The sequence below is a fragment of the Ixodes scapularis genome, unplaced genomic scaffold (genome assembly GCF_016920785.2).
Source record: "Ixodes scapularis isolate PalLabHiFi unplaced genomic scaffold, ASM1692078v2 PGA_scaffold1__304_contigs__length_218370807, whole genome shotgun sequence".
In the NCBI taxonomy this organism is placed as follows: domain Eukaryota; kingdom Metazoa; phylum Arthropoda; class Arachnida; order Ixodida; family Ixodidae; genus Ixodes; species Ixodes scapularis.
Genome location: NW_024609846.1, coordinates 173,171,419 through 173,199,279, shown reverse-complemented (window position 1 = coordinate 173,199,279; position 27,861 = coordinate 173,171,419). Strand labels below are relative to the sequence as shown.

General features: G+C 44.9%; 1 protein-coding gene across 1 annotated transcript; it reads left to right on the top strand.

Annotated features, from left to right (window-relative positions):
- Positions 1 to 644: 644 nt before the first annotated feature.
- LOC120849281 lies at positions 645 to 4,172 on the top strand. Its single transcript, XM_040221469.2, has 5 exons — positions 645 to 755; positions 839 to 1,000; positions 1,083 to 1,269; positions 2,292 to 2,534; positions 3,997 to 4,172. The coding sequence occupies exons 2-5, from the start codon at positions 980 to 982 to the stop codon at positions 4,170 to 4,172; spliced, it is 627 nt and encodes a 208-aa protein (XP_040077403.1). The 5' UTR covers positions 645 to 755; positions 839 to 979.
- Positions 4,173 to 27,861: the final 23,689 nt, after the last annotated feature.

The window sequence follows — 27,861 nt, the reverse complement described above, 5'->3', positions numbered from 1 at the left end:
AATTAATTAATTTATTATACTACCAGTTCCTAAATGAAACTTTAGTATGGTGGTTACATGGGTGTTTCTTATCATACATACAGTTTATGGTGCAGTGAAGGAGCCTTAGAAGTACATCTTATAAAAAGCACGACGATCACACTTGGTTATTCGGACCAGGTTGAAATAACGGCCAGGAAATTTAATAGAGATAGTCTGGGAGAACCTGGCAAGGTCAATGAATATGAAAGGAGGAGCTTGTTAGATATCCCGGTTTTGTGCAAAGAACTGTGAGAGATGATGGCAGAATAGAAAAAATTAGAAGCGTTAAAAAAGAACTGTTTTTGAAATTTCCACACTATAATCTTTTGGTTTATTCTTTTTCTTTTTTTAACAGTGAAGGAGGGTGCAGCACGTCTTCAGCAGCAGTGGACCCGGTAAAGGAGAGGAAGTACCTGGTGACTGCATCACAGCTGCTGCTGCTGTTTTCGGTTTGCATCAAATGCCTGGCTCCGACACGGACGAAGCTGACACATCGAGGGACCCTTGTGCACGCCGTCATCACGTGTGCACGAGGGCACAAGACTGTGTGGGAGAACCAGCCCAGAATCAACAGCAAGGCACTCCTCAACATCCTGCTGCCTGCTGCCATCACGTACTCTGGAGCCAGCCCAACGCGCGTTCTTCGCCTCCTGGGATCTATAGGCGTGCAAGTCTTGAAGAAGACTCAGTTCTTCCGGGTGCAGAGCTCTTTGGTCTTTCCTGCTGCTACAAAGGTGAGCAGAAGTGACTACAAGATTGTCCGTTCATTAAACATGTTCACTGATTGAGCCTGACACTGAGTTTTCTTGTTTCAAAGACCTGGGAAGCTGAACAGGAGTCTCTCCTGACAGCCACGAAAGACAAGCTCCACCTTGCAGGCGATGGGCGTGCTGACTCGCCTGGCTACTCTGCCAAGTATGGGACGTATACACTGCTTGACACCCGCATCAACAAGATCATGCACTACGAGGTTCTTCAGGTAAGAAGTGGCTAAATATAAGATGACCTCAATGCATCACATGGATCAGGTATGCATTTTACGGCACCTTTTTCTACCCTAGTCGACAGAAGTCAAGTCGAGCAACCACATGGAGACGGAGGGCCTGAAACGTTCTCTGGACTTCCTCCTGAGCATGGGGCTGTCTGTGTATGTTCTTGTGACCGACCGGCACTTTGGGGTGAATGCCCTGATGAGAGACAGGTACCCCGACACCAAGCACCGGTTCGACGCATGGCATGTCGCAAAAGGTAATAGTATTGATAACTCCAATACCCCTGTACATGGGCCGTTTTAACAATCATTGAGTCAAGGATCATGGACATCTCACTGAGCTCAACTAAGTTGCCTGGTGCTACGCGGTACATGGGCCTAATGACCCGAGTTCTGATGCACGTCACGTGACCCACATGATAGAAAAAAAAGTATTGAGGATAATTGCGTGTAACATGTTTCACAAAACACACACAAAAAAAAGTTTAACTTGACATATACTGTAAACAACTTAAATTTCACGAATTGCCCATATTGAGATCCCACCATGTCGCAAAAATGAAAACCCACAAATTATTCCAAAAATTCAGCTTTGACCTAAATCGTAAAATATTGAGCCTGCTAAAAATAAGTCGTTCAGAGTGATAGATTTTAGTTTATTTTGAGAACAAAGAAAACTAAAATTGGAATATTTCACAGAAATTTAAAGCAAGAGTGACAACGAAAGTCTTACTGCCACCGACATCACAATGGCCGCACTTCCTCGACGTTTCGCAATAGTTTTAGTGGTAGCTCTGACTTCGTATCATACCTCTTCTGATAATATTTGCTGCTATGATAATTTTTAGATACCTTCTTCTGCAATAGTAAATGCTTCGCTAGCACTGGCTATCAGTGGTGATGTGGTGAATGCTGCCATCTTTAGCTCTGTTGGGGTGAACCCCCATCAGTTAACTGAGGTAGGCGAGCTCAGTTGAATTCAATGATCGTTAGCGGCTTGATGGTAGATGGCACTGCTGTGTAACACCGCCCGATCACGATTGAGTTAATGATCGCTGGCTCAATGAACTATAGTGCAACATGCTTTGTTGTCAAGATACACGTGGCATTATTCAAACGTCATATGGTATACTAAAGTTGACGATGTTGTCCATGCTGCACCAGTATCTAGATGCAATTTTACTATAGCTTCATATATTTAGTGTATCTAATATCAAAACTTGTTTTCCAAACTAGACTGGTGCTGAGCTAATAATCATGGAGGCTTTCTAATTTATAGGCATTGGGAGCAAGATGGCCTCTGCAGGCAAGACAAAGAAGAACAGCATCTTGAATGCATGGGTGAAGACTGTACGTGGACACGTCTACTGGTGTGCACAGACCAGCAGTGACAATGGCGCGCTGGTGCTCGCAAAATGGGTGTCCGTAATGCGACACGTGAGCAACGTCCATCAGCACCCCAGCCCCCTGTACCCTGCGTGCACCCATGGCCCAATCGAAGAGCGCTGGTGGCTTCAGGAAGGTAAAAAAGATTCATTCTTTAAACATTCATAACATTCTTTTCACTCCAGTTGTCGGCGAAGCTTTCATAATAAGGACAGACTTCCTTTGGCTGCTCTGGCCAGTCTACAATCAAATAGCACAAGGAGGAATCGGAGATGAATGCTAGTGTTTCCAGATGGGGGGTCAGCATACCAGATTGTGTTTCGGATAACTCGTATGCTCCCCCCCCCCCCCCCTTTTCCGCTCTGCATTTCACACCTGCGGAATTCAAAAGGAGGGTCAGGATATCCCCCCCCCTTCTAGACCTGCCGATGGGAGGACTCCATCTCATATCCAGCTCATAGTACTGAGCGGACATTTCAATTGCATCAAGAGGCTTAAACTGCATGTTTCTAGCCTTATATTTTAAGAAAAACACTCCACTTTTGAGGTCATGAAAAGACACAGAATGAGGAAGTGAAGACCGACTTGTAACATGCAAAAGACGCATAAAAAGTAAAATTGCAGATTATATGAAAATTATTTATGCAGAATTACTGAGCAGAGATCTAGCTTCTGCAGAGATGGATAAAAAATAAAATGGCAGTTGCATCACGTATACAACACAAAAAAGTGATTTGTGGACAGGCTGCAATGGGCACTGGCTTTGCTGTTTAACCTTTTGGGTGCCACCAGGAGTATACTCGGCTGCGCTCTGGCTTACCTGCTCAGTCACTATCGATATAAACTCAGCACTTACAAGGGTCAGGGTGTCTAGAGACCGGCAAAACCGGGAATTGTCAGGGGAAATTTAATTACCAGGAAAAATCGGGGGACTGTCAGGGATATTGCCAAAGAGCGAGCCGAGTCAGGGAAAATGTGCCGGAAACGCTATCGAGTGCCCTGAGCAAAGACTTGAAAACCTGTGGGCAGAAAAATAGGTAATAAATTCTGCTTGGAGCGGAGCCCGCGGGCCCTGCTCAATTGATGTAGAGTGTAATACCCGATGCAAAGGGAACCGCCGACAAATCCAGTAAAAGCCTTGGATTGGATTGAGGGCGCGACACTAGACTAGATCCAGTTAGAGCTACTAGATTTATTATTATTAACAAATGGGAAAGCTGCAGACCCCAATACAATCCAAGCCAAAAGTATCCGAAAGTGTGCATCTGGCGGCTATGCCATGCTGCCATTCGTAATTATTAACATGTCTGGTTCAGCGTCATGTTTTTATTGTGTTTCTGGAAGTGGCTTCTTCAGTGACTATGTCAGGGGGCAAGAAAGTGCTCATTTAATCCGGACAGGACGAACTCAAATATTTCGGAATATGCAAGTTGGGTTCAGCCCGTGCGAAAGTATTGTTACAGTTCTGAATGCTCAATGTCTTGTGTTGTAATGATCTGATATATTTAACCACCTCTACAATGGTCAGGGACCGTTGTAGAGTTGTAATAACTTGCTAGACACCCTGAGGGTTATTTCGGTACTTTCTCTTATCGCAGGGACCGAGCCATACGTGGCTCTCGAAAAGATCGTCATGTCCAAGCAACTACTCAAGGACATTCCAAGGGTGTCTGGAGACGGTCAGACCTATCGCCTAGAGTCGTTCCACAGCATGCTGCTCCGGTTTACTCCGAAATCCAGTCATTTCAGTTTTGAAGGCATGGTGGCACGGTAAGCAGGCATCCTGATATATGCTAGTGATATTTGTTTATTTATGAGCCTTTTCTGAAATTTCTACTGTGCACCACTCACGCAGAAAATTCTGGGGATGCACTTATGTACACTAGCAGATGAGCGAGTGCACATACTGTTTTTAGGAGCGAGGCCCTACGTCAATTTGTACAATCTTTATCTCCCTCGTCTTTAACGAGCTTCTCATTGTTACCGTAAGTCGAAGGGAAGCCATTTTTCATACATACTTGTGTCCGCACAATGGTGGCAAATTGCAGCGCTCCTTGAACTGTAAACGACTTAATTTTCGCGAAGGCCTAATTTTTGTGAATCGCCTACAATTTGCGAAAAATATGTCCCGCAAACAATTTTGGTAGAATGTAAGCACATAAGAATCTACATTGAGATCCCATTGTGTCGCAAAAATTAGAACCTGCGAATTATTACAAAGCTTGAGCTTCGACCCAAATCGCGAAATATTGAGACCGCGAAAAATAAGTCGTTTACAGTAAATGAGAAGTGTCGACTTAATTTTGATCACAATAATAGTGAGTCAATCAATGAGAATAGGATGGGTTGCTAGTGTGTGAAACGATGCAGGGCCATGTTCCCGAGGATGGTCTGCTAGCATACGACAGGTTGCCTGCCAGTGTGGATACGGTTACTAGCATGTGCTGTGCAGTGTGAAAATTTCTGAAAAGTTCTAATATGAAATATGCTTGGGGCATGTTTACAGTCTTTCCTCCCCTTATATGCGGCCCTCACAGGACTGCCGTCGCGGTGCTCCACTACAATGAGAACAGCAACCGTGCGCAGGCCACAACGAAGGACGAAAAAAAGCGAAGTTGTCTGAAGTTTCCCAAGTCACGGAAAGGCGAATGGGTCCTCAGCCCCATCATGGAGACTGCGTCGTACGGTAAACACAGACACTTTTATTCAGACATTGGCTGCAGCTTGACTATCACACTTTCTTACTCAGACTACGTCCAGAGGCTCCTCAATTCCTGCCTGGAGTTGGCCAAGGCTTCCCGGACCTACCAGCAGGCTGTGGCTGCGAACGGGCCGCGTCCTCGTCGACCACCTCTGTGCAGCGTTGCACAAAGGCCAGACAAGGAAGCAGCGGTGTTGGCCCACAGGACCCGGTTCGATCAAGCATAGTGGAAGCCCGTGTATGTGGTCGATGGGAATTCTTTTCTTATCCTGGCCACCACACAGCACGGGAGCCTGACGCGGCGAAACCTGCCCAGTCGTCCCCAAATCCACCAGACGAACTGGCTGTATGCCGTGTACCTGTACCGTCTGAGAAAGTAACAGAAGAATTGGTAAGAGTCTTAGAAAGACTTCATCTGCTACACTTTTACTGTGAACTTGGGGACCCTTTTGCCGCATCTCTATAGGAAAAGGCTTTTCGAAACCTGGAAAGCCCATGATATCTAGACATTTCTAGAAATTTCATGCGTGAAAACCTTTGCCGCTACTTCTGGTGTGCTTTTATAGAGAAGAAATTCACTACTGCCTGTATGGGTGTTTCCTCGTTCTTGAGTGATTGACTGGACAGACAATTTTAAAATTCAATTAAATCTTTTAACTCGTTCATTCGCCTGTGGACTGCAAATTGCAGACTGATGATGAGAAGTCCCTCGACCTGAGGAACTCTCAGGTTGTGCGGGACCTGACCAGTAAGCCATGGTCCAAGGCAGTAATGTTTGGATGTCCCTCTCACCTCAATGTTGTTATTAGGAAGTCGCAGACAATCTCTGCTGTCACTTGACTACAGAAAGCAACCCCAGGCTACTTACTGAACTAGTTTGTTGCAAAACGGTAATGGTGAGAGAAGTTTGTAGAATAGTTCCACAGTGTCTGTTCCAAGCTGTTTCCATGCGCTTATTGGAAAAAGCACTGGTTGTAGAGGTGATCCTTCTTTCGCTGCTTACTTGTCGGTTGTCTGACATGCGTGACAGTATTTGGACAAGCATTGGCTTCGCTATCCATTCTGGGCCACCACAGAAGCATTCACATAGTTGTATTTTTTTGGTTCACACCATTCGTCTGAGTGAAGCAGAAGGAACCAGCAGTTTTGCGTATAGCAGTAAGCCATATACAGAGGAAAGTTCTTTTCGTATCTTGTAGTGGGAGACAGTGCTGATTCCCATAGGTATTTGAGACCCCAACCCATGTTGACACACTATCACCCGAGGTAAATCGGGGTCTTGTTCTTTCTCTTTCTGTACCTCTTCTTGGTCAATTCAGCAGAGACTGCACACAGGGCAAGTGAATTTTCTTTTTTCGACGTATGACTTCGTGCAATCTGAGGAATTAAATGCAGGAAGACGAGAAAGCTCGACTGCCACAACATTCTCATTGCCCTTTTGGTGATCTTGAGGAGACGCATGGCCACCCGGCAATTCTTATCGGTTGTCGACCGTTTCCCTAAATACAGAGTAGTGTAACCAGAGCCTGGTGGTCCATCCTGAGCATGAAATGGTGACCGAAGAGGAAAACATGATGCTTCTCGCAGGCCCAGAGGCACGCCTATTCCTCTAACTCTGCAGAGCGGTTGCACTGGGCGCTGGAAAGCAATCGCGATGTGAACAGGATAGTGCGAATTCCATCTGGATGTTTTGCTGTAGCACTGTGCCTAATCCATAATCCGATGAATCTTTTCTGACGATTGTAGAATTGTAATTGGCGAATTAAAAAAAAAACTGACAAGTAAATTTCTCTCCAACCTGTGACGATAGCAGGCAGTGTCACGTCGAAAACTAAATGGAACAGTTTCGAATCGTGTTTTGACTGATGCAAATGCCACCTCTTGTGCTTTTTGCCATTATAAGGGGACATCTTTCCGCAGATGCACATGCAAGGGCCTCACGTGGTTGCAAAGTTAGGTATGAATTTGAAACGGTATGTAAGCAGGTCAAGCAAAGACCGGTTATGATGTCATGTCTCTTTGAGTAGAAGCTTGCATGGTGGCTTGAACATTATCATGGCATGGCTTAATTCCCTGAGGTGTCAACTTATGTCCAAGAAATTGAAGTTGCTGCACTGAAAAATGCATTTGTTTTTGTTCGGTTTCCAACCTGCGTCCTGTAGGCGGGGTAAGCCTTGTCTTAGGCGGGCATCATGCTCTTCAGTTGTGCAACTGAAGTTGAGCACATCATCCTGGATAGATTGACAATGGTGCCTGTTGTGTCCCAAAGAATACAGTTCTTTATATTTTGAAAAGCCGGAGCAGTGGAAGCCAGCCCAAAACATACTGTGAACAGGAAGAGACTTTCATGAGTCACGAACGCGATGAGGTCCCCGCTCTCCTCTATCAGGTTCAGCTAGTGGTACGCTGACGAGAGGTCCCACTGGTTGAAGATGTGGGTGCCAGAAAGCTGGTGAAGGAGCTCGTTTGGACACAGAAGAGGACGTGAATTGAGAACAACAGAGGTGTTTGATTTGCGGAAGTGGTCTGTGATGCATTATTGCGCTCGATCACCCAGGAGTGCTCCAACTTTGCCGGCTCTACAGGAACTTTGTCATGCACTGCAAAAGTTATCCTTCATAGATTCTGTTGCACCAGACTGATGGACACTTCGTCTTCACCTTGTGAACATACCCAATGGCGTGGCCCATACCTGAGAACAGCTGGAGGAAACCTTTGACGGCCTCTGGAAGGTCGTTTGCCGAATTGATAGTCACCTGTCATCCGCAGGAGATGAAAAGTCCAGTTGAATTTCCAACCCTTGTAAAGCATTTATAGTCCCATTACGGCTGTCTTGTTCGGACGATGTGGAATGTGCAATCGCCATTACTTTGCGCCAACTGTACTGGTGAGCTGGCTTTTTCCAAAATGTTTGGAATAGCAATGTTTTCTTACGGAGTAGCCAATGAATGCAGTACTTGTAGGTTGCAACTTACAAGAATGGAAGCATCTTCTGTAGACGCTTTCCAGAAGGATTGAAACCGAGGGTCTTGTGTCTACTAGGAGTTTGATAAAAAGGAACGCAAGTATCCTGCATGTGGTACAGTTTGCTAATATCCGAGTTCTATATTTCAGTTTGTTCTATGCTTGGTACTTGTGATCCTGTCAAAACTGTTTGCTTGCAAACAAAGGCAAAATGTCCAATCTTTCATTTTCTGCATGCTTGATTCCTTGCAGGACGTTTAGGGTAGTCTGCCATGTGGCACATTGAACCAGATCTGCAGTAAATGCTGGACGACCTTTGATTGGGTGTTTTGCCCCTAACTATTGGTTTCTTTTGGGCTTGAATCTTTGCCACTTGAAAACTGAGTCCCGCATCTTTGGTAAAAACTTTGGCCTCCTTCATCGCCCGCTGAACTTTTTAGGTGATGGCAAGAGCTGATTCGAGTGGTAGCTCAAGCTCTAGTAGTGGGCGGTTTCATACTTCGGCATGAATTGTCTTATTGACAAGTTGATTGCAGATTATTTCATCTGTTATTGTCCCAAACCAGCAGTTTGTCGCAAGGCCCCGGAGAACGTGACACACTCTTGTACTGTTTTGGCCGGTCATCCACGTGTGCAACGAAAAATAAATCTTTCCAATGTTTTACTGTCAAGAATTTTTGTAACTCTCTTGCCACTGCATCATAGGCTCTGGAAATGGGCGATGCAGGTCTGCGCGATTCGGAGGTAGCTCCTGCAGTACTTGCACTTAGATGAGTGGTAGCAGTGGACAAGGCAGAATCATCCGGCAGTTTGCAGTAGGTCCGCTGACTCTCAACTTCAAGTGAGCTAAATAGAATGGCAGTTCTGCCATTATCTAATGTCGACCCATTGGAAGGGATCGTGTACTGGCGTACCATTCCTCCATGAAATCGCAGGCTCGCCTGGGTATGGTAGGAAAGACGGGTGAATCAACCTTTATAATCGAGTTGAAGCTGTCGATTGTGACAATTGTTATGTATAGGGACTGTCTATGCAAGTTTAACAGAAGGCAAGCTGTTCCCATTCAGAGCTCAGTTCGTTCATTCTTATTCATTGTCTTCTTCGGCTCAACCTACACGTAGACACAACAATTTAGGTAATTCAATATTCCCCCCTCCCCCAAAACAAACACCTGGCTATGTGCCTTCTTCGATCCAAGGTACCATGAGCACAACTAACGTTTGCAATATTCGCGACTCCAGCTTAGTCTAGGGGGTGTGCTGGTCAGGCAAAATGGCGGACAAAAGGACGTCGTTTTCATCGTTCAGCACGCGGACCACCATAAATATCTTGCATTGCAGCATAACATCTGTGTTACATAAGAAAGCAAAACGATTTTTCGACAGTAGAAACCTTCTAATCAATGCATGGGAATGACATGGCAGAAGCATAAAAATAATCACTGGAAACAGTGTTTATTTCTATGCTGCCTACAAGAACCAAGCTGTGATAGCAGAAGACAGAATCAAAATGACCTCCTCTCTGGAGCTTCTCGGCGGTGCCGCTACGCAGCGTCGATAGATTTTGTTGGAGTCGCCAATACACTAAGCGGGATTTACAGACTGTCTTACAGTGTAGTGCATTTATATTTGATATGCTATAAAAGTTCTGGTCTTACTTGTTCCGATCCCGAGCTGCTGGCTCCAAATATGTTGGGCGAAAAAATTTCAGCTGGTCGTACGCTATGTTCAGCAGTCGCACATCCAGACATACGAGCAGAAAAAGTTCATTTTCTGTGACACACCTTCCCAAGTTTTTTTGTGTGATTTTTGGCATGTCCCTGCAGCATTGCCCGACCTCCTGGGGGCAATTTCCACATGTGCATCTGAAAGAGGATACATTTCAGTTGAAAAATTATCTTCTATGCTTATGTGAAAAGGGAGCTTGAGGCAGATGTGAGAGTGGCGTGCCAACGTTTCACTAGGAGACCTGCCTTCTTCAGGAGACCTAACCCTGAAGAAGGTAGGTTTCCTAATGAAGTATCAGCACGCCGTTCTGAGGTCCACCTGAGAGGTTAGGTCTTCACATTCTTCCTGCCAGCCTGGACTCCCTTGGTGCTATGTTTGTACTTTCTATAGTTCTGGTCACCCCAGAAAATGCAAGTTGCACAAATAGTTCTTATCTGCATAATGTAGTTCGTACTGGACTTGGGAATCCTGGCTTTCCTGTTGCTGGCTATCACGTCGTTCCCTTGCTAGCAATGGGGGATCAAAGTTGTACGGATCAGGCACATATATAGCTCCTTGCTGCAGGCCTCCCAAGTCTGCTCCAAGCGGCAGGCTGTCGTCGTCGGACATAGATACTGAAAATAAAGCATTTGGATCAATGAAACATTTGATTATGTATGATTAGTTACATTTATTTTTCTCTGACGGTTGCATTAGCTCTGGCAAAGTGTTGTAAACAAGAATGTCTAGTAGGAGTTATTTTAATTGAGTTGTGTAAATTACACATGTGTATTACTTTGTTGTGCTGGTTTTGTGGGAATTGTGTGTATGTGATTGTTCTTACCAAGCTACGGTATCAATAAAAAATGAAACAATAATTGCACCCTCTTTTTTGGTCCTTGACATTTGCATAGGTGGCTACATGTGATTACTTATGCTCATGCCACTAATTTGCTGTTACCCTCTAACAAAGAACAAAACAAAACAAAAAAAACGTGCGTGCAAATATTAGCTACACTCTGAAAACAAACAAATGTGCACTGAAGCGTAATTATAGCAGCATTGATCATTTTCGCGGACACTTTTGCTATTGACAACAAACGTGTAGTCTGTCGTACAGCTCTATAAAGGTGCACAATTGGGCTACTAAATTTGGAAATATGTGCGGTCAAACCGGTCAAACGCACACCGCCTTGGCCGCATTACGCGCCGGGCGTTTCCGTGTGTACGAGTAAATGTCTAGCGCCTGTAGAAACAAGCGGCAAGAAAACTTCGCCATTTTCGGGAAAAGATGCGCAAATTTGGGGGTTTACGTGCCAACCCAACGAGGGGTACCTAGCACGTCCCAACGGAGGTCTGATTATTAATTTGGACCACTTCGCAATCTTTTGACGGGCAACGGATATCTCGGTTACACGGCGCCTTCTCGGTAATAAGCAAGCGTAAAATCACGAGCATCTCGGTCGGGATTCTAACCCGCCAACTGGGGATACGCAAGCTGACCTATGTTCCGGGACAACATTTTGTGGCATATCGGAAAAATTAGAGCGCGAGTACACAGCTTTCGCCAGCGCTGAAAACCCTTCCTGACGAAATGTCTGGTGATGCCAAACCTTCGACGGCACATAAACGATAACTAAAAGAAGAGTTAGGGCACGGGCGAGCTGGTGACCGAAGACACGGAAAGACGATTATGTGGCACGTCACCTCGCACAGCAAAGCTTCGTGGGATGTGTGATGGTTGTAACTAAGCTCAAATGTATCAACTTCGTGAGGACAAACGAATGCACCACACTGTTGATTTTACTACAGTTCTTTTGTTCCAGCGGGCATTGGCCGTGGCACGCTCGTACGTAGTACATATACATGTATTGTTTACTCTATTTCAGCTTCTGAAATGCCTACGAAACATACGCTTGAGAAAACTTGCCTTTTCTGTAAAGAAGCGCTAGCTTCGTCCCCGGTGGTGAAGACGTCGTTGGATGCTGTAGAGAGCTAGGTTGGCGAAAAGTGCGGAGCAGACGACACTGGCGCTTGCTCCCCGCTCGCCCGCCCGTCCGCGATCGTGGAGAGATTCACGTGACGGCTCGAACCACGTGGTTCGTCATAACGTGCACATGCCTCTGACGACACGAGACCAATGTTGCCTGTCGCATTCAAAGTTTCGGTTTCGGTTGCTGCTAATGTTGAAAATACAATTACACAAAAAATATTTCACATTTCGCGAATCCAAAGACGTCAAGTTGTTCATCAGTGCTTTGGGAAGTGGAATCACAAGTAATCCCAATTTTTCTGGAATTAAGGGATGGGTCGCTGAAGGTCACTAGAGCCAACAGGATCTAGCTTCGTTGCTCGAGGGAGTGCAAGCGCTCGCTCGTCCGAGTGACGGCTCGGAACAATGTTTGACCTCCTGCCCCTTTGGGTTTGAAGCTCTAGAAGGAAGTACCTTCCTTCCTTTCCTTTTAGTCATCACTTGCAACATGTCAGCGGACGTGAGCACATGGGCGATTGGAGACGTCTGCAGGTGGCTTTTTGAAAACGAACTGCAATGTACCTGTTCATCATTTCAAGGTAAAACTTCTTCTTAAAGGGCAACTCCGGCCAAAACTCAAAATGAATTAAATTACTGGTATCGCTTTAGTGACACAAAATACGACCCCAGCCAAAATTTCACGTCCGTGGGACGCCGCATTCTCAACTAATACCCATAATAAATATGCGACCCGCCGCGAGCCGCTGCTCCTTAGCGGGCGGCCAGCGGGTTGCCGATCGCTAAAGCAACATTGGGCCGTGATGTCAACATCGTTCTCTTTTTTTTCTCCGTTCCGGACGGGCGCACGGCGCAGCCGTCGCGCGCGCTTCTTTGTGCCGCAACCACCACTACTTCGGCTTGTGATTGCGTGTTTAGCCGTTGCTTCTACCTGTAGCCCGCGTAGCTTCGGTATAGCCTTTTGTTTATTTGCTTGTGAGCAGACTTGCACGTAATCCCTTACAAGTAACGAAATTACTTGTAATCCCTTACATTTATCGGTAATTTAGTAACGGAATAATCACATATTTTCTAGAGTAATTTTAAAGTAATTCCCTTACATTTTTAACGTAACGAATTCCTTGTAATCCGTTACGTTTTTTTCAGGACCAGCCCCCCCCCCCCCCCCCTTTCTAGAGAAAGGGTTGTTTTTATTTTGGTAAAGTTGGGCGCAGTGACAGTGTCACGCGCATTGACCAGCGCAAGAGGAGGCTTGGCACTCTTCAGTTCTGCAAAGCCTTTTTTTGCAACACCAAGCCCCTGAATCTATTTTCTTTTTAGACCCTAACAACAATGTCATGAAATTTAAATAGGCATTTCTACAAAAAAAAAAGGGGGGGGAAGGGACAAGTTATATCCGCTTTTCGTAGTGACTTTGTTTTTTGTTTCTTTGCGATCAAAGGCGGGGTGAGGTGGACACCAAGTGATTGTATGCCTCTTCGAGGAAACTCTAGGCGGTAAGTGCACAGACAAGAATTAATAATGTCCTTCTCGGTTATAGTAACTACGACCATTTCATAATGTCACAACACGAGACAACGCTCCGTCTGCCCTAAAATCCACTAAAAGGGATGTGATAATATGCGAAGGTGTTATTGCCACAAGCATGCTCGCTCTTTGCTGCACACTTATCATCTTCTCTTAGAAAGCAGGATGTATTTTTTTTCTGCTTCTTTCACATTATTTGAACCTGTTTTGAACGCTACTTACTTTTTTTGTGGTCTAATTTTTAGGGTTGGCCCATTTTATTTGTGAATTTCAGCCAGGTTATCCACATCTCAGCCACCCTTTTTGTGAGTCAGCTTTTTGCGATCACTCGGAAAATAATAATTGCCTTCCTTTTTTTTTCGCTGTTTGTATTCCAGCACGGCGCATCTCTACAAATAAAAGATAAGAGATCTGTACAAATAAAACATAATGGTGGCTGACGGAGACTTGAGATTCTGGGCTTGCAGAGAGAGTGAAACTTGTGAGTGGGGAGCCATAGTGTGGCTCAGTTCTCTGCCCTTCGCTGCCCGTGGCATCAGCGGAAGTCTATCTGGAGAAAACCGGAGTAAACTGCAATCGGTCCGTGCTCCGTGCGTTTTGAACGGCATCAAGAAAGATACACACGGCAGACGTGCATTTACATTTCCTTATTTTAACCGACGTTGTGATTATTTTTTCTATTACTTATATTTATATATTAAAAACGTTTTCTTATTCACCAACGCGCCTCAACCGAGGCTCGACCTGTTCAGAATCAAAGGAAGAAGAATATCGAGCCAAACCTTAAATATTATTTTATGATCACCTTACTGGTACCAACTCTACTAAAACTCTCGAATATCAGGCAATGGCTGCAACGATTAAGCTTGGCCCTATCTTCGAGCTAAATAGTACTTCCATTGCTTCGCTGAAAAAGCTCAATGCAGAGCATGAAGCATTCGTGAGGAACAATATGGCACTCCCATCCAGTGCCTCATCTCAAATGGTGTTCAGCGTAGCAGTCGACATCTTCAGTAAGAAATGACGCAGTATATGTCTGACAAGACTTTCAAGAGCCAGCTGTTGCTCAAAATACTCAAGGCCAATAAATGGGACAGGTGGCAACAGTAAGAACTTGAATAACCTTCTTCCTTTTGTTTCTTAATTGAGGAAAATATTGTTGAAAGTAACGCCACGAAAGTAACGGATTACTTTTGAGAGTAACGGTCACTTACTTTTATGAGAGGGTAATTGTAATTGTAAAAAATTACAATTTAGCCTTGAGTAATTGTAAGTGTAACTCCTTACAATTTTTCAGTAACGTGTACAAGTCTGCTTGTGAGGACTCCTAGACTCGTTTTAGCGAGCAACTCGGTGCGCCCAAGACTGCCCAGCTGTTCCTCGAAAGATGCCGAGTACAACTTAAAGCGCTGTAGGCTGCTCAAACAACCCGCTGCGCAACCCGGGGGTGCTTTTTCACAAGTTTCCAACGGATCGGAAATCGGAAAAAATGTGGGTGAACGCTGTTCGACGAGTGGATTTAGGAAAACCTTGGACGCCGACCCCCAGATCGAAGCTCTGCTCCGAACATTTTTCGCCGGAGAGTTACGAACGAAACCTACGGGTGTTGGTTGCTTCTGGCTTGTCAGCGAAGGGCTCGAGGCTTAAAAAGGATGCCGTGCCGTCGCTCTTTGCCCATCGTACATGTACAGAAAAGGTAAACATGATAAAAGTATCCTTATCAATAAATAAAACAGTCATTGTCAAGTGCAGTGTTGAAGATTGAGCATTCACGCTCCATGGAATGTCTGTTGAATGGGGAATAATGGACATGTAGAGTACAACCACTAACTAGCTCCAAACACTGAAGTTTGTAATGAAAAGGAAAACAATGTTCTGCTTTGCGTCACTGCTTGTTTACTACGCAATCTCGTGCGTAGTATTCAGGTCCGTAACGACTACTAGCGAACAGCCGGCCCGTGAAGCTCATGCGATATAAACATTCGCCTCCCAATCGTTCGAACCCGTTACGCAGCAGTATTAATTAACATTAGGCTTGTGAATACCACAGGGGACTTTAAAGAAATCGCGAAAGTTCGGATTTGTAAGTTACAACTCTCTGATTTACCCGAGTTAGGCTGGAGGTAAATATAATATTTAAAAATGCAAAAAAAAACAGAAAAAAAAACCACTTGCCTTAGTCAAAAGTTACGAAGGAGAACTTAAAATCCTATGTATTCCAATAAAAAAAAATTGTTGTGGGTGGGGGTCGGAATGCGGAAGGGAAAGAAAGTGTTTTCACCTTGCTAACGTTCTCTGTTTTCCTTTATCACCCGCAAAAACTTTTGCTAGCCTTGAGAAGAAAATGACTGCCCAAAGAACTTTTCTTTTTTCTTTTTTAGTGCGGCAAGTTGTTTTTTTTTTTTTTTTTATTTGTACAAAGATTTACTACCTGGACGAACTTATGTGATGAATTAGTGTCGTAGCTTACAAATTCGGCTTTTACGCGCCTGAGGAAAAAATAACGAAAAAACAGACGTCTACAGCTTAGCACACGTCTGTTCGGGCGTCGCGGCCCGCGCCGGAGAGCCTCAAACCTTTGTGTCTGGGACTGACCCGCAGCGCGAAAGCGAGAGGGCCCCCAGTACTGTACGTCCCTGGCAGCGCGGCGTAGAGCAGCGCCGGTCCATCCACGGAGCCCCGATGACAATTTAAGCCTAGCGACAAGTGCGGGAGACCGCACGCACGCCGACAGCTGCCGAGTACGGCACCGAACGAGTTCACTCGTATTCCAGTCGCTAGCTTTTGGGTATACAAGCAACGAGTACGGCACGGCATAGCGCACGCGCAGCGGCGGCCGCCGTGTACGGCACGGAACGAGTTGACGGGTTTTCCAGTCGCTAGCTTTTGAATCTACGCACTAACTCTAGCTACATATGCTCGATAACTACCACGTATACAGAATTAAAACAAAATCAACTTACCTTCTATCTTTAGACGGCTAGCGCAACAGAGGTAGGTGCCGCTTGGACTGCGTACTCGTTGAACGAGAACGATCTTGACGTCACGTTCACATAGCGGCTGATTTCCAGTGTTGCCGAAAACTCGAGCGGCTAGTTTCGGTTTTGTCGGCCGCGCCCCAAACAAAACTTTGAGACGTCGATATTTTTAAAACTACGCACAATAACGAGAAAAAAATTACACCTTGCAATTCAGAGGCGCTAACTGCACTAAAAACAGCCATAATCCCTAAATCGAAAGTATGGACCGGAGTTGCCCTTTAAGCGGACAATATTCGTAATTTCTATTAAAAATTGCTATAAGTACAGTAGCGCTCAATATGGCAAGAAGGTGTTTGATGCATATGCATAATAAGTAGGACAGGGGGCGGCCTCTTATTAATTAAGCTACTTGTCGCTTGAATTTTTTTTTTTTTTTGCTATTTTGGCTTGCAGTTGTTCAAACAAGCACGTTGCAAAAAAAAAACATTATTTTGACAGTCTCGTATGTTGAACTACACAAGAAAAAAAGGTTTTTGAAGCCAACACTGGATCTCATTACTACAATACTTAGTTTATATAATATGACAAAATACTGAGTTCAAGCTTTCCGCCAGAAATATCTCAAGAAAGCCGCCAGAAATATCTCAAGAACAGAACTTCGAATTTACAGCGCGAATGAAACGAACAATGATATCTCTTCGTAAATGTAAAAACTTATGCTACCGGGCTTTAATTAGCGAATGTATCCGTATTTATGGCCCCAATAAACGCGAGCAAATAGTGCTGTAAACGTTTCTGTTTTTTGACCGGCCAGGGACATGACACTCCTGGAGCCAATCACTGCAGTTTACGGCACCGCTCAACTAAGGACGATGCCGAACATTTGGTTAGACCCAAAGATGCAGTCTGCACTGTGACATTAAGCAATGCAAAACGTCCCGCTTGCATTGCTTAATGTAACAGCGCAGACTGCATTTCTTGGTCTAAACGTATGTTCCGCGTCGTCATTCGCTGAGCGGACTTCGCAGATCGCAACGATTGGCTGTCGGAGTGGTGTCCGGAAATCGACAGGCGCGAACGTTTTGTGCATTTTGTGTTTGCACAAATGTGGATGTATGTTTGATAAAAATAATTGTTGTACTTGGTCTTATATTCAGTGCTGCAACTATTATGTCAATAGCTTACATGCGTAAACGGCGCATAAACGTAACAAATTGTTTTTGTTTTAGGGATTCGTCGATACTGACAAATGTGAAGGCGCCGTGAGCGTTTGCCGTCATGTCTTGCTCATGAAAGAAGAGATAACTAAAGTGCCCCTGAACGTCGACCTCATACAAGACCGCATGATGCGGACGTTTCAGTCTTGCCAAGAATTGATCCTCAGCGAGGCTGGAGTCCTCACAGTCCTTGAGGAATTTCCGGCAATGACGATTCCCGGAATGGTAATTCAATATTGTCTTCTTTATATTTAGTCTTAAAGTTTCGAGATCTTTGCAGGTCATCAGGACTTCAAAAGTTTCTTACTACCCGTTTTATTGCCTGTGAATGAGACAAGGGCTTTTGATACGCGCTAAACGATATAGTTTTACCTCGTAATAAGGCTAGGCAATGAATTAACATTCCAATTAAGTAGCTATTGTTTTACTCTCAATCACGTAAGTTTTATCGGCATATTGGTTGAATTTAGAGTTACGAAAAGTCTTATAAACAAAACAAGTAAGGAGAATAGTCATGTAATTCTTTTTGTGTGTTTATAACACAATTGTCTCTCATGGCTACTTAAGTGTTTTATATGATTATTATCTAGAGTGGTTTTGAAATTTAAATAATAACTTACAAAAATTTTATTTGAAATGTTTGCCATGCTTTTCTTGTGTATGAGGCACAATGGCAAGTTGCTATTTGAACTTATTATCGTACAAATATGTACAGATACCTTATTTTAAATGTTTGCCATACCTTACTTCTGTATAAGGCACAATGACAAGTTGCTTTGTAGTACCCATTATAAGGCGTAGTAAAAACTTGTCCAAGAAAATATCGGTTGTTCTAGGCCTTTTCTGAGATACAATATCATGCCAGGAGATCAGCGCGACCTATAGATTGATTAACTAATCAATATAAAAGAAAACATAAATCGAAATTATATTAATTGACGCCCAGCCCTGCTCCACTATAGTCAAAGGAAGTGGTCATTTAGTTAATATATATATATATATATATATATATATATATATATATATATATATGGGTGGTTTCATTTCAACTCAGGCACGGATTTAGGGTCGAATTTTTAATTTTGACGAAAAAAATATATGTTTTGGGGCAAATCCTATAATAAAAGAAGACGCAAACGGTTATTTCGTCGGATTTTTCTTTCTCAAGTTATGGACCGTTGAAGCGGTCAAGGTGGAAATTGATGTTTTTCCAGCCTATCGGAGGTGCCATATTTCACTCCTTCCCTTTTCCCTACTTTTTACGCTACATCAATATAACTTTTTGGGAACACTCTAGACATAGGCTTTTTCATGGTAATTAAGCGTCCAGGTCATAACATTCTTAATGATATTTTTTTTATTTGTCAAACCGCCTCTCTGTGACGATATTTGACGAAGTTCAGCAAGCTGTGCTGTGTGACCTAATCAACATATTTTTATGATCTTTATACCACCGTAAAGCGCCAATTATGCTCTTTCTTTTGAGTATAATTTCAATATTTTGCCACAAGTATATATTGCGCTACATGTGCCTGAAAAACGAATATTTCGAAAAACTAGCAAGTTTGGAGTCGATTTTCTAAAAAACCCCACTTTTTGTTTTTTTCATTTTTTTATTCACAGTTAGTTAATATAGTAGTCTATCAGGAACTACCAACAGAAATTGTAATATATTGTATGTATGGCCGCTATTAAGACTCGAATCTCGTGCTATGAGCGTGCTATGAGCGTGCTATGAGCGTATGAGCGTATGAGCGTAACGATCAGTCGGCTAATTAATTGAGATTCGTTAATTAACTTTTTAATTAATGAAAATATACATATGGCTTCAATTAGAAACTTGCTCAGCGTCATCGAAAACCACTATATCAGTAATTTTCAAAAAGACTTTGAGCGCGTGAGAAGCGTAGTAGTGCACTAAAGTTACCACTCGTGGAGCAGGTACAAAGCTAGCGGTTGCGGTAAGGCGCCCGCGCTATTTTTCCGTCTCTTATGTAGCCCCAGCTTTGTACCTGCTCCACGAGTGGTAACTTTAGTACAATACTACGCTTCTCACGCGCTCAAACTCGCTGAAAAAGTTTCTAATTGAAATCATATGTCTATTTTCGTCAATTAAAAAGTTAATTAACGAAATTTAATTAATTAGCCGACTGATCGTTACGATTAGCTCACTATAATATGTCCCCCTGGCCGTATAACTTACCTCCACAAGCGGCATAAGTGTAACTTTCAAGGTTTTTTTTTAACAAATTTGTTAAGCTTTAAACAAAAACCTGTATATATATATATGTGCGTGTTTGCGTGTATGTGTAAGCAATCCGTGTGTACAAATCCATAGCGCATAAATGTACTTTTGTAAACCAGCAACACTCTCCATTCGTTGTTTATTTTTCAGTTACTACAAGAAGTTAAACTGCCGTTCGGCAAAGACATCCGGAGGACATGAGAGCCAAGATGGAGGCATTTACAGCTTCTACATTGGTGTTCCTCAAAGGAAAAAAAAACGTCGCTCTGAACCTCGAAGAGCTGCTTGAAGGTATACTTTAGCCGGTGTTTTTGTAATCTATCACAAGTTTCAGACTGCGACGACGCAGAGGTTTACCTTCGTCCACCATAAATATGCTGGGTTAACTTATTACCTCATTACGAACTCATGACAGCTTATCGGCGCCATTCGTTTAAGACAGGGTTAACTTATACTCGGAAACAACTTTCTGTGGCGTTTCTAAAGTGAAGAGTGCGTGTGCATAGCCTTGATTGGCGCTTTATGCAGAGGAAAATACATGTGTTTATATTCTTGCTTTCTTGTTGTAGGAAGTCCGGACACTGATGCCACTAATCCATCTCCAGGAAAATAAATTTGATATCTCTTTGGACGGTGTCCTCACAGTGAGCGGCATCAGAACGACAGTAGAAGCTGTGTGCACCCGTCTCGTCTTAAAACTGTTTCAAATTTTGTTAGTTTTTTTACTGCGAACAGAACAATCAATTTTTGCGACCCCAATAAAGTATATGAATGGACATGATCTTTACTTTTCTGCCTGTCACCTAGTTAATTACGTACCGGAATGAAGTGTGTTGCCGCTGGCCAGACTGATGTTTGTCAACCTGTCAAAAAGGCCCAGCGCTAGCGGTTAATGAACAATCTAAAGACTTTGGTTGGTATAAAAAATTCACCTTGTGGAGCAAGAAATACAAAATACGATTTACTAAAAACTAACTAGGAATGTTAAAAAAAACGATTTGTCATAAAAGAAGGTTTGAAGTACAAAATATGGTTTACTAAAATAACGCTAACATAATCTAAAGAACTCTGGATTTATTGAAAGAAGGGTTCCGAATAAAACATGAAATAGGGTTCATAAAGAAATACCAAAGAAGAATCCGTAAAGAACCTTGAAATGAGGTTCATTAAGAGCACGAAGAAGGGTTCTGGAAAGAACCCAAATAGGGTTCATTAAAAAGAACCAATAAGCGATACGGAAAGAACCCTGAAATAGGGTTTATTAAGAGCACCAAAAACGGTTCTAGAAAGAACCCGAAATAGGGTTCATTAAGAGCACCAGAAAGGGTTATGGAAAGAACCCGAAATGGGGTTCATCAAGAGCACCAAAAAGGGTTCGGTAAAGAACCCAAAATAGGGTTGATTAGGAAGAACCCAAAAAGGATCCTAGAAGAACCCCGAAATAGGGTTCGCTAAATAGAACCCAGAAGCGTTCTGAAAAGAACCAAAAATAGGGTTCATTAGGAAGAACCAATAAACGATCCGAAAAGAACCCCGAAATAGGGTTCATTAGAAAGAACCCTTTTTGTGGGTTCTTTTCAGCACCTTTAAGGGTGCCGCCCATTGGACAAGCGAAAGAACCCTAAAAGGTGCTAGTTGGCACTTTTTTTTTTAGAGTGTACAACGTCACGGCTGCAGTTGGCCCTTCCCCTCTTTGATGGTGCGAATGGCTATATAGGTGGCTCCGTAGGCGGCCCTGTAATCTTTGGCGGCCCGTTTCTGCAGGGGCGGCAAAACGGGCCGGCTATGCGCATAATAGCGGGGGGGGAAAAAACACTCTCCTCTCCGCTAGATGGCGGCAGTTGAGGCCGCCCAGCGTTCCCCGCGGGCGCAGCCAGCGGGCAGGCAAGCGCATAACGATCATTTCTCTTCTCGGTGTGCAAGGACGATGAATTCCGAACGTACGAAGTACGAATCTAATCGGAAGCATCTGCGGGTGACATTTGGTTTCTTATCATGGTGATGTAAGCCTATGAAGGTAAACGTTCGGCAGCCCTCTGCCTGGTTAGGAGTAGACATGAAGCAAAAAATAGGGACTCTAACATAATATTTAATAAACATTTACCCGACGTTTCGGGACCAGTTCGGTCTCTTGTTCACGGGTGAGTGACGAAAAGAAAAGAACACGTTTCGCCTAAATGTGCATACGGATGTAGGGGGCTTTGCTCACGTCACGCAGTCCCGAGATGTAGCTGCTGGGCAGGGAGCCCGAAGAACGATTCACATTCGCCAATTCCTCTCCAAGGCCAGCACGGTGCTTCCCTCGAAGTCGACAGTGTGGCCGGCTTCTTCTGCGTGCTCCGCAAGGGTGCTCGCCTCCACATCCTTCTTCCGGACATCATATTTGTGTCGCGTAAGCCTCTCTGCGAAGTTCTTACTTTCGCCAACGCATGAGGCTGGGCAATCCTTGCATGATATGCGGTATAAAAAGCCTTGGGCCCTTTCTTTGGGGGGCCGATCCTTCGGGAGGGTGAGGCGATGACCGATCATTAGGGTGTGTATTTTCCGGTTTTAACCGAAAAACACCGATAAACATTCGTCGGTGACGAAAGTATAAAATCGGGTAAAACCGAAAAACACCGGTGGTTGGATATTTTCGCCCCGGTTAAAACCGAAAAACACCGGTCGTCGCACGATTCCGACCTAGCGAAACCCCTTCCCCGTAGAGGTTCGTCAAACGTGTTATCTCGTGGATCCTGCATTCTTCCAATGTCTATACATGGTTCGCACGTGGCGTCAGTCCGCCCTCCTTTCTGGGGGTCAAAAGCGTCTAGTTAACGCAGTGGAAACTAAGCTCTCACACCGCCTTTACCCCATTGTGTCGCCCATGGCCCCTTTTTGTGGAAAAATGAACGCAGTGGAGGGTACGCTCTCACGTGCCCTTTCCTCATTGTGTCTGGCCAAGTAATGTCGGTGCAAGCCATGTATTCAGGGGTTGCTGTGGTTCCTGGAAAACACTGTTAACATCCGTGTCGTACAGAGCTACTGACCTTTCAGAACTGACATGTGTTCCTTGTTATCTGTTTAGTTTCCATGGGCTTTTGGGGAAACGGAAAAAGGGTTTTGTTGGCGGGGGAGTTTTTCGGCTGTATATAAAAGGATCGTTCTGTAAAAAAAATTGCAGACGTGTTTGAGAAGGCGCGTCCGTCCCGCGTCTGCGGGTTTTCTCAACGTGAGACTTGCTTCCCTTCGCCGCCACGCGGAGTAGAAGGCCACCAGGATGGGAAGGAAGTAAGCGGAAAGCTCAGGGTGACAACGCTACAGATTTCATGGATGAATCGTCGTTCTGGTTCCGCGTGCCAATTGTTAATCCGTGCATAAACGTGGAGCTGCCAGAGGGATTTGTGCCTTATGAAAGTATCTATCGGCTGCTCCTCCGAGACGAGAGCTACCTGAGTGACCTAGAATCAGAGTTTCTTTGTTACCGCCAGTATGCTGTGACTAGCACCGTTGATCCAGTGTTATTTTGGAAAGTTCATTTACCTGACTGGCCACTACTGTCCCAAGCCTCGCTGGACATTTTGGGATTTCCTGTGTCCAGCGCAAATGTAGAGCGTGCGTTTTCAAAATTGCGGGTTGTGAACCGCAAGGAACGTGCTGCCATGACGGATGCAAGCCTCTTGAAGTATGCTTGCATCTACTATAATAGCCAAGTGTGAGAAATATATGTTTCCTTGAGAAGTGTATGAAATCTTTGAATAAAATTGGAGCTCTGTCTGTGATCAATCGCATTTGTTTCCACCGATAATCACCGATTTTAGCCTCGTCGTGAAACGTTCCACCGAAATACACCGGTGTCTCGAAAATAAATAAACACCGAAAAACATCCGCCGATTTTTCTCACAAATAAACACCGGAAAGTACACACCCTACCGATCGTCGACACGGGCTTATGAGTCACCGCAATCCCGTAGCGACCGAGGACGTGGGAAAGGGTCTCGCTGGTGCGGCTAATGCAGGGGACACAGACGCCATCGGAAGGAGGACTGCTGCGCCCTAGGGGTGGATGCCTTGATTTCTCGAGTATCCGAAGAATAAACCATTTAGGCTAGCCGTTCTTGCGGAGATCCGATGTAACGACCTTGATTTCCCCCTGGAGGCTTTTCTTTGTGGAGCAGGTGGCGAAGGCGCGCCTGAAGAGTGCAGAGGCCACCAACGCTTTATGACATCGGGGGTGGTGGGAATCAAACACAAAGGGGAACGTGAATCGTTCTTCAGGCTCCCTGCCCAGCAGCTACGTCTCGGGACTGCGTGACGTGAGCAAAGCCCCCTACATCCGTATGTGCACTTAGGCGACACGTGTTATTTTCTTTTCGTCACTCACCCGTGAACAAGGGACCGAACTGGTCCCGAAACGTCGGGTAAATGTTTATTAAATTTTTGATTAGAGTCCCTATTTTTCGCTTCATGTAAGCCTACACTCTAAGAAAAAATGACTACCCTGGGTGGTCAAATGGCGCTTTGGAGGCTTTGACTACCCCAAAAGGCGAGTTACTAGCGTTTGGGCAAAGTGACGACCGCAAACCGCTGTCGAATGACGACCTTTCTGCATTTGACGACAGGGGTGTGGTCACTTTCGAATCCGATATTCACGTGCAGGCAGTCGTAAATGATATTAGTAACTTGGATAGCTACTGGAAGACTATAAATGATATGCTTCCTTAGCTTTCGTGGTCTTTTAAGATCCGCCAATATCACATATGTTGGGAAATTCGCGTAAATTGGTGGAATAAACATTTTTTCAGCGCGAGCAGCAACACTGGTCTCGACAGCCGTGGACCGTGGTGGGGTGTAGCTGTGGCATCATAACAACGACAAACGGCGTGGGTGCTTGCCGAACTGAGGTGAGGATATCTTTCTGCCCTATTTTATTGCAAAGAATATTTTTAAAAAAATGATTAGTTGTATATCTGATCGTGTTAAACTATTGAACACTGGGACCGAGGATCGGCAGGGTAAACATGCTCAGAGGCAGGGCCGTACCCAGAAAAAAATTGGGGGGGGGGGGGGGGCGGGGTTTTCGGGGACAACGGCGGCCATTTTGAAAGTGTCTGTTGTCTTATTTTTGCCTATGAATCATGTGCATCGGTGGCATATAATGGAGAGTTATAGCAAACCGAAGAACCGGTCCCGGTTTGGTACCCGGTAGCCGACCGGTGCCACTGCGCGTGCGCAGAGGTGGAGATTAAAATCGGCTGGCTGCAAGTGCACCGACCAGCGCCATACCCAGAAAAAACTTTCGGGGGAAGGTCAGAACCCCCTAACCCCCCTGGTTACGGCCCTGCTCAGAGGTATGTGACTGTGTCGCGCGTACTGTTTTCATCAATCTCGGACTTGTTGAATTTCTGAGCTGCACCCGTCGTGGTTGTGATCTCCTGGCTGTACGTACGTAGCGCGCGAACTTTTCAATTCAGTAGCAGGTTGAAATTCAGTGGCAGAGTATTAATTGGCTTTTACTAGATTGTTGTGTCGTCACGGGCGCTATTTGTGCTTTTACAAGCGCCAGCGCGAGCCCGAACTTGCGCCTCTTTCACCGTTTGCGTTCTTCTGGTTCGATGTTCTGCTGTACGATTTATTAAACCTAAATCTAAAAGTCAATCGCCTCTGCCTCGTCACCCATCAGGACACCCCATAGCGCTGTCGCTCTGCCGGCCCTTCCTGGATGCCTCCTGCTGCCAAGTAGCAGCCGGATCGTCGAACCACAATCATCGTCGCCTCTCCACCAGAGGATCACTACATGTTGGTGCGTCAGCTACCGCTATATTTTGGTGCGTCGGCCGAGCCTGTCGGCCCGTCCCGTTTCTTCGACTGTTTAACTATTTTCTGGGCACAAAAAGAGCCCCCACGGTTTTTCACAACCTTCTAGCACTCGTGCTAGTTAATTTCTTTTTTTTTTATTAGGGCAGTATGTAAGCTTTTGAGGTTCTTGGCAGTGTTCCAACACTTGTGTTACTTCAGTTCTTTTAGGACAGTAAATAAGCCCCTGATGTTCTTCAGTGTTCCAACGCTCGCGATTGTTCAGTTTACCAGTCTGCCTTGCAAGACGTGGCCTTTCAAACCTTCTGATCTTTTCCCCTTGGCCGGTCGCTCTGCTGTACCGGTTTTGGACTTTACGAAATTTCATTGCATTGAGACATGCTGCCCTATACCCCGTTCAACCCTAAGCCGAGACAGAGCCATATATGTAGAAAGTTTGGCGATTCGTTGGGAAGTATAGGAGACAAATGAGGAAGTGCCATTGGCCGAAAGCAGGCTGGGTGGGTTCCAGGGCGTCTTCACAAATTCGATTGTGGCCAATCAGAAGCCGGAAATAATACCCTGGCGGTGGTTGCGAGAAACAAAATTCATAAGTGCGTCGGAGTAACTCTCGGTGACTGAAAATCTGGTGCATGCGATGTTTCAATCACGGTCATCCGAAATTATGGTGAAAGAGTGCGACTGGTGGAACGATCGACATAATCCGTGCGACGCCGTCTGAGCGGTCATACTCTCCCCGAGCAAAACAGAGTTGAGTGGCACATTTGTTTCTTACATCTTTCTGCATGATCATGATTGTGACATCCTGTGCACCCTATATTAAACCATAAAGGGTCACTACACTTCACACTTACGTGCTTATTAAAACCATACACCAACATATACCTATGATTAAAACAGTTTCTCGGTACTACCGCTAGGGATTCTTTTAGGCTTCTGGTTGGCCAAGAGGGAATGTCAAGCCCACTTTCTCCTTCTGGTGCACGCCCAGGCTCTGCCTGCGCCTAGCACTGTCCAAACACTATCTAAACACGGCTCTGAGCTGAGACTGCAGTGGGAACTACTTGCCCGCCGAACTAATCAGCCACCTCCCTTTCATCCCCTGACCTAGTCCTCGGTCTGTGGATATGAGCGGGAGCGTGATCACATGGCGAAAGGGGGATGTATGACCGGTCCATTGAGGACGTAGCTTTCACCTCAGTTTCAGTTTAGGGATGAATGGAATATAGTCAGCGCGCAGGATGGCCACTCAGCTCCGGCCTCCCAAGAAGTTGGTGTTTACAAGACGGCCGCTGTCTTCATGGGCCTCCTCGCTCGAAACCGTATGCTGAAGAACCAGCGTGCACCAGCATGCGACACGAAGCTTTATCGACGGCTGCCCGTACGCGGACGAGCTAGCATCTCCTCCGTTCTAGACGGGTGAATCGCAGTGCTGTGAAATTAATTGTTTCTCTTTCGATTTTTCCTCTAAGAAAACGTTTTTATCATAAATGCCTGTAACCACAACAGCCGCCATTAAGTCAACATTTTCCTCTGATTGCGACTATCTCAAATATGACAAACTTTTCTCGGATATGAAGTTTTTCCAATATCATTTCTCGTTGACCACTTCTGTGTATTAGAAGATAAGTGTTGTGTTCTGGAATTTTTATTATTGTCTCCCTATAGCTACTGTTAAAAAAAATACTAAGAATGGGAGAGCAGTAGTTTTTCGTTCTGCTTTAATGGGGTACGGAAGCAACATTTTAGCGCCTACTTCTTTGTGTAGACATGGTCTGCTTCGTGACAACAGCTCACAAACAGCAGTCTTTCGTCTATAAAAGCAAGAAAAGCAATTTTAAAACAAATAAAAAAATGTCCTAATACCACCTGGTAGTTGAGGTCTGAGCTTTGTTGGAATGTCTCACGTCACAGGCCCATCAGGAGCTACGCCACGGTGTGGCGTGTCCGAAGGAGGCGTGCGGGAGCGAGCGACGCTTGGCGCACGTCTGAGGTCTAGTACACCGTACCTTGGGCATTCCGACTTGTCAGAATTGTAACGCGCTGACGATAAAGCTGGCGCCACCTAGTGACGGCGATCGTAATTACTATACCCTTGGCCTCGTATGGGCCCGTGGCGTTGCGAGTGTGACGTCACGGGTAAATATCCCCAGATTTGCGTGCCGACTCGATGGCTGTTTTTGAAGCGCTTTCTAGAATCTGTCGGGTTGGAACAAAAAATATAGCCATCTGCTAAAAATACAAGCGTGCCATTATCATTTACGGATATCGTGGATCATATTTCACTTAATTCGAAGTGTTCCGGAAATATTCCAAGTTTTGATTCTGTATCCCCT

Bases quoted from the DNA above. Each gene is read 5' to 3' on its own strand.
- LOC120849281 (XM_040221469.2), top strand. From the start codon at position 980: ATGCACTACGAGGTTCTTCAG. The intron at 1,270-2,291 runs GTAATAGTATTG...TCTAATTTATAG, and splicing joins CGCATGGCATGTCGCAAAAG to GCATTGGGAGCAAGATGGCC. The intron at 2,535-3,996 runs GTAAAAAAGATT...CTCTTATCGCAG, and splicing joins GCGCTGGTGGCTTCAGGAAG to GGACCGAGCCATACGTGGCT.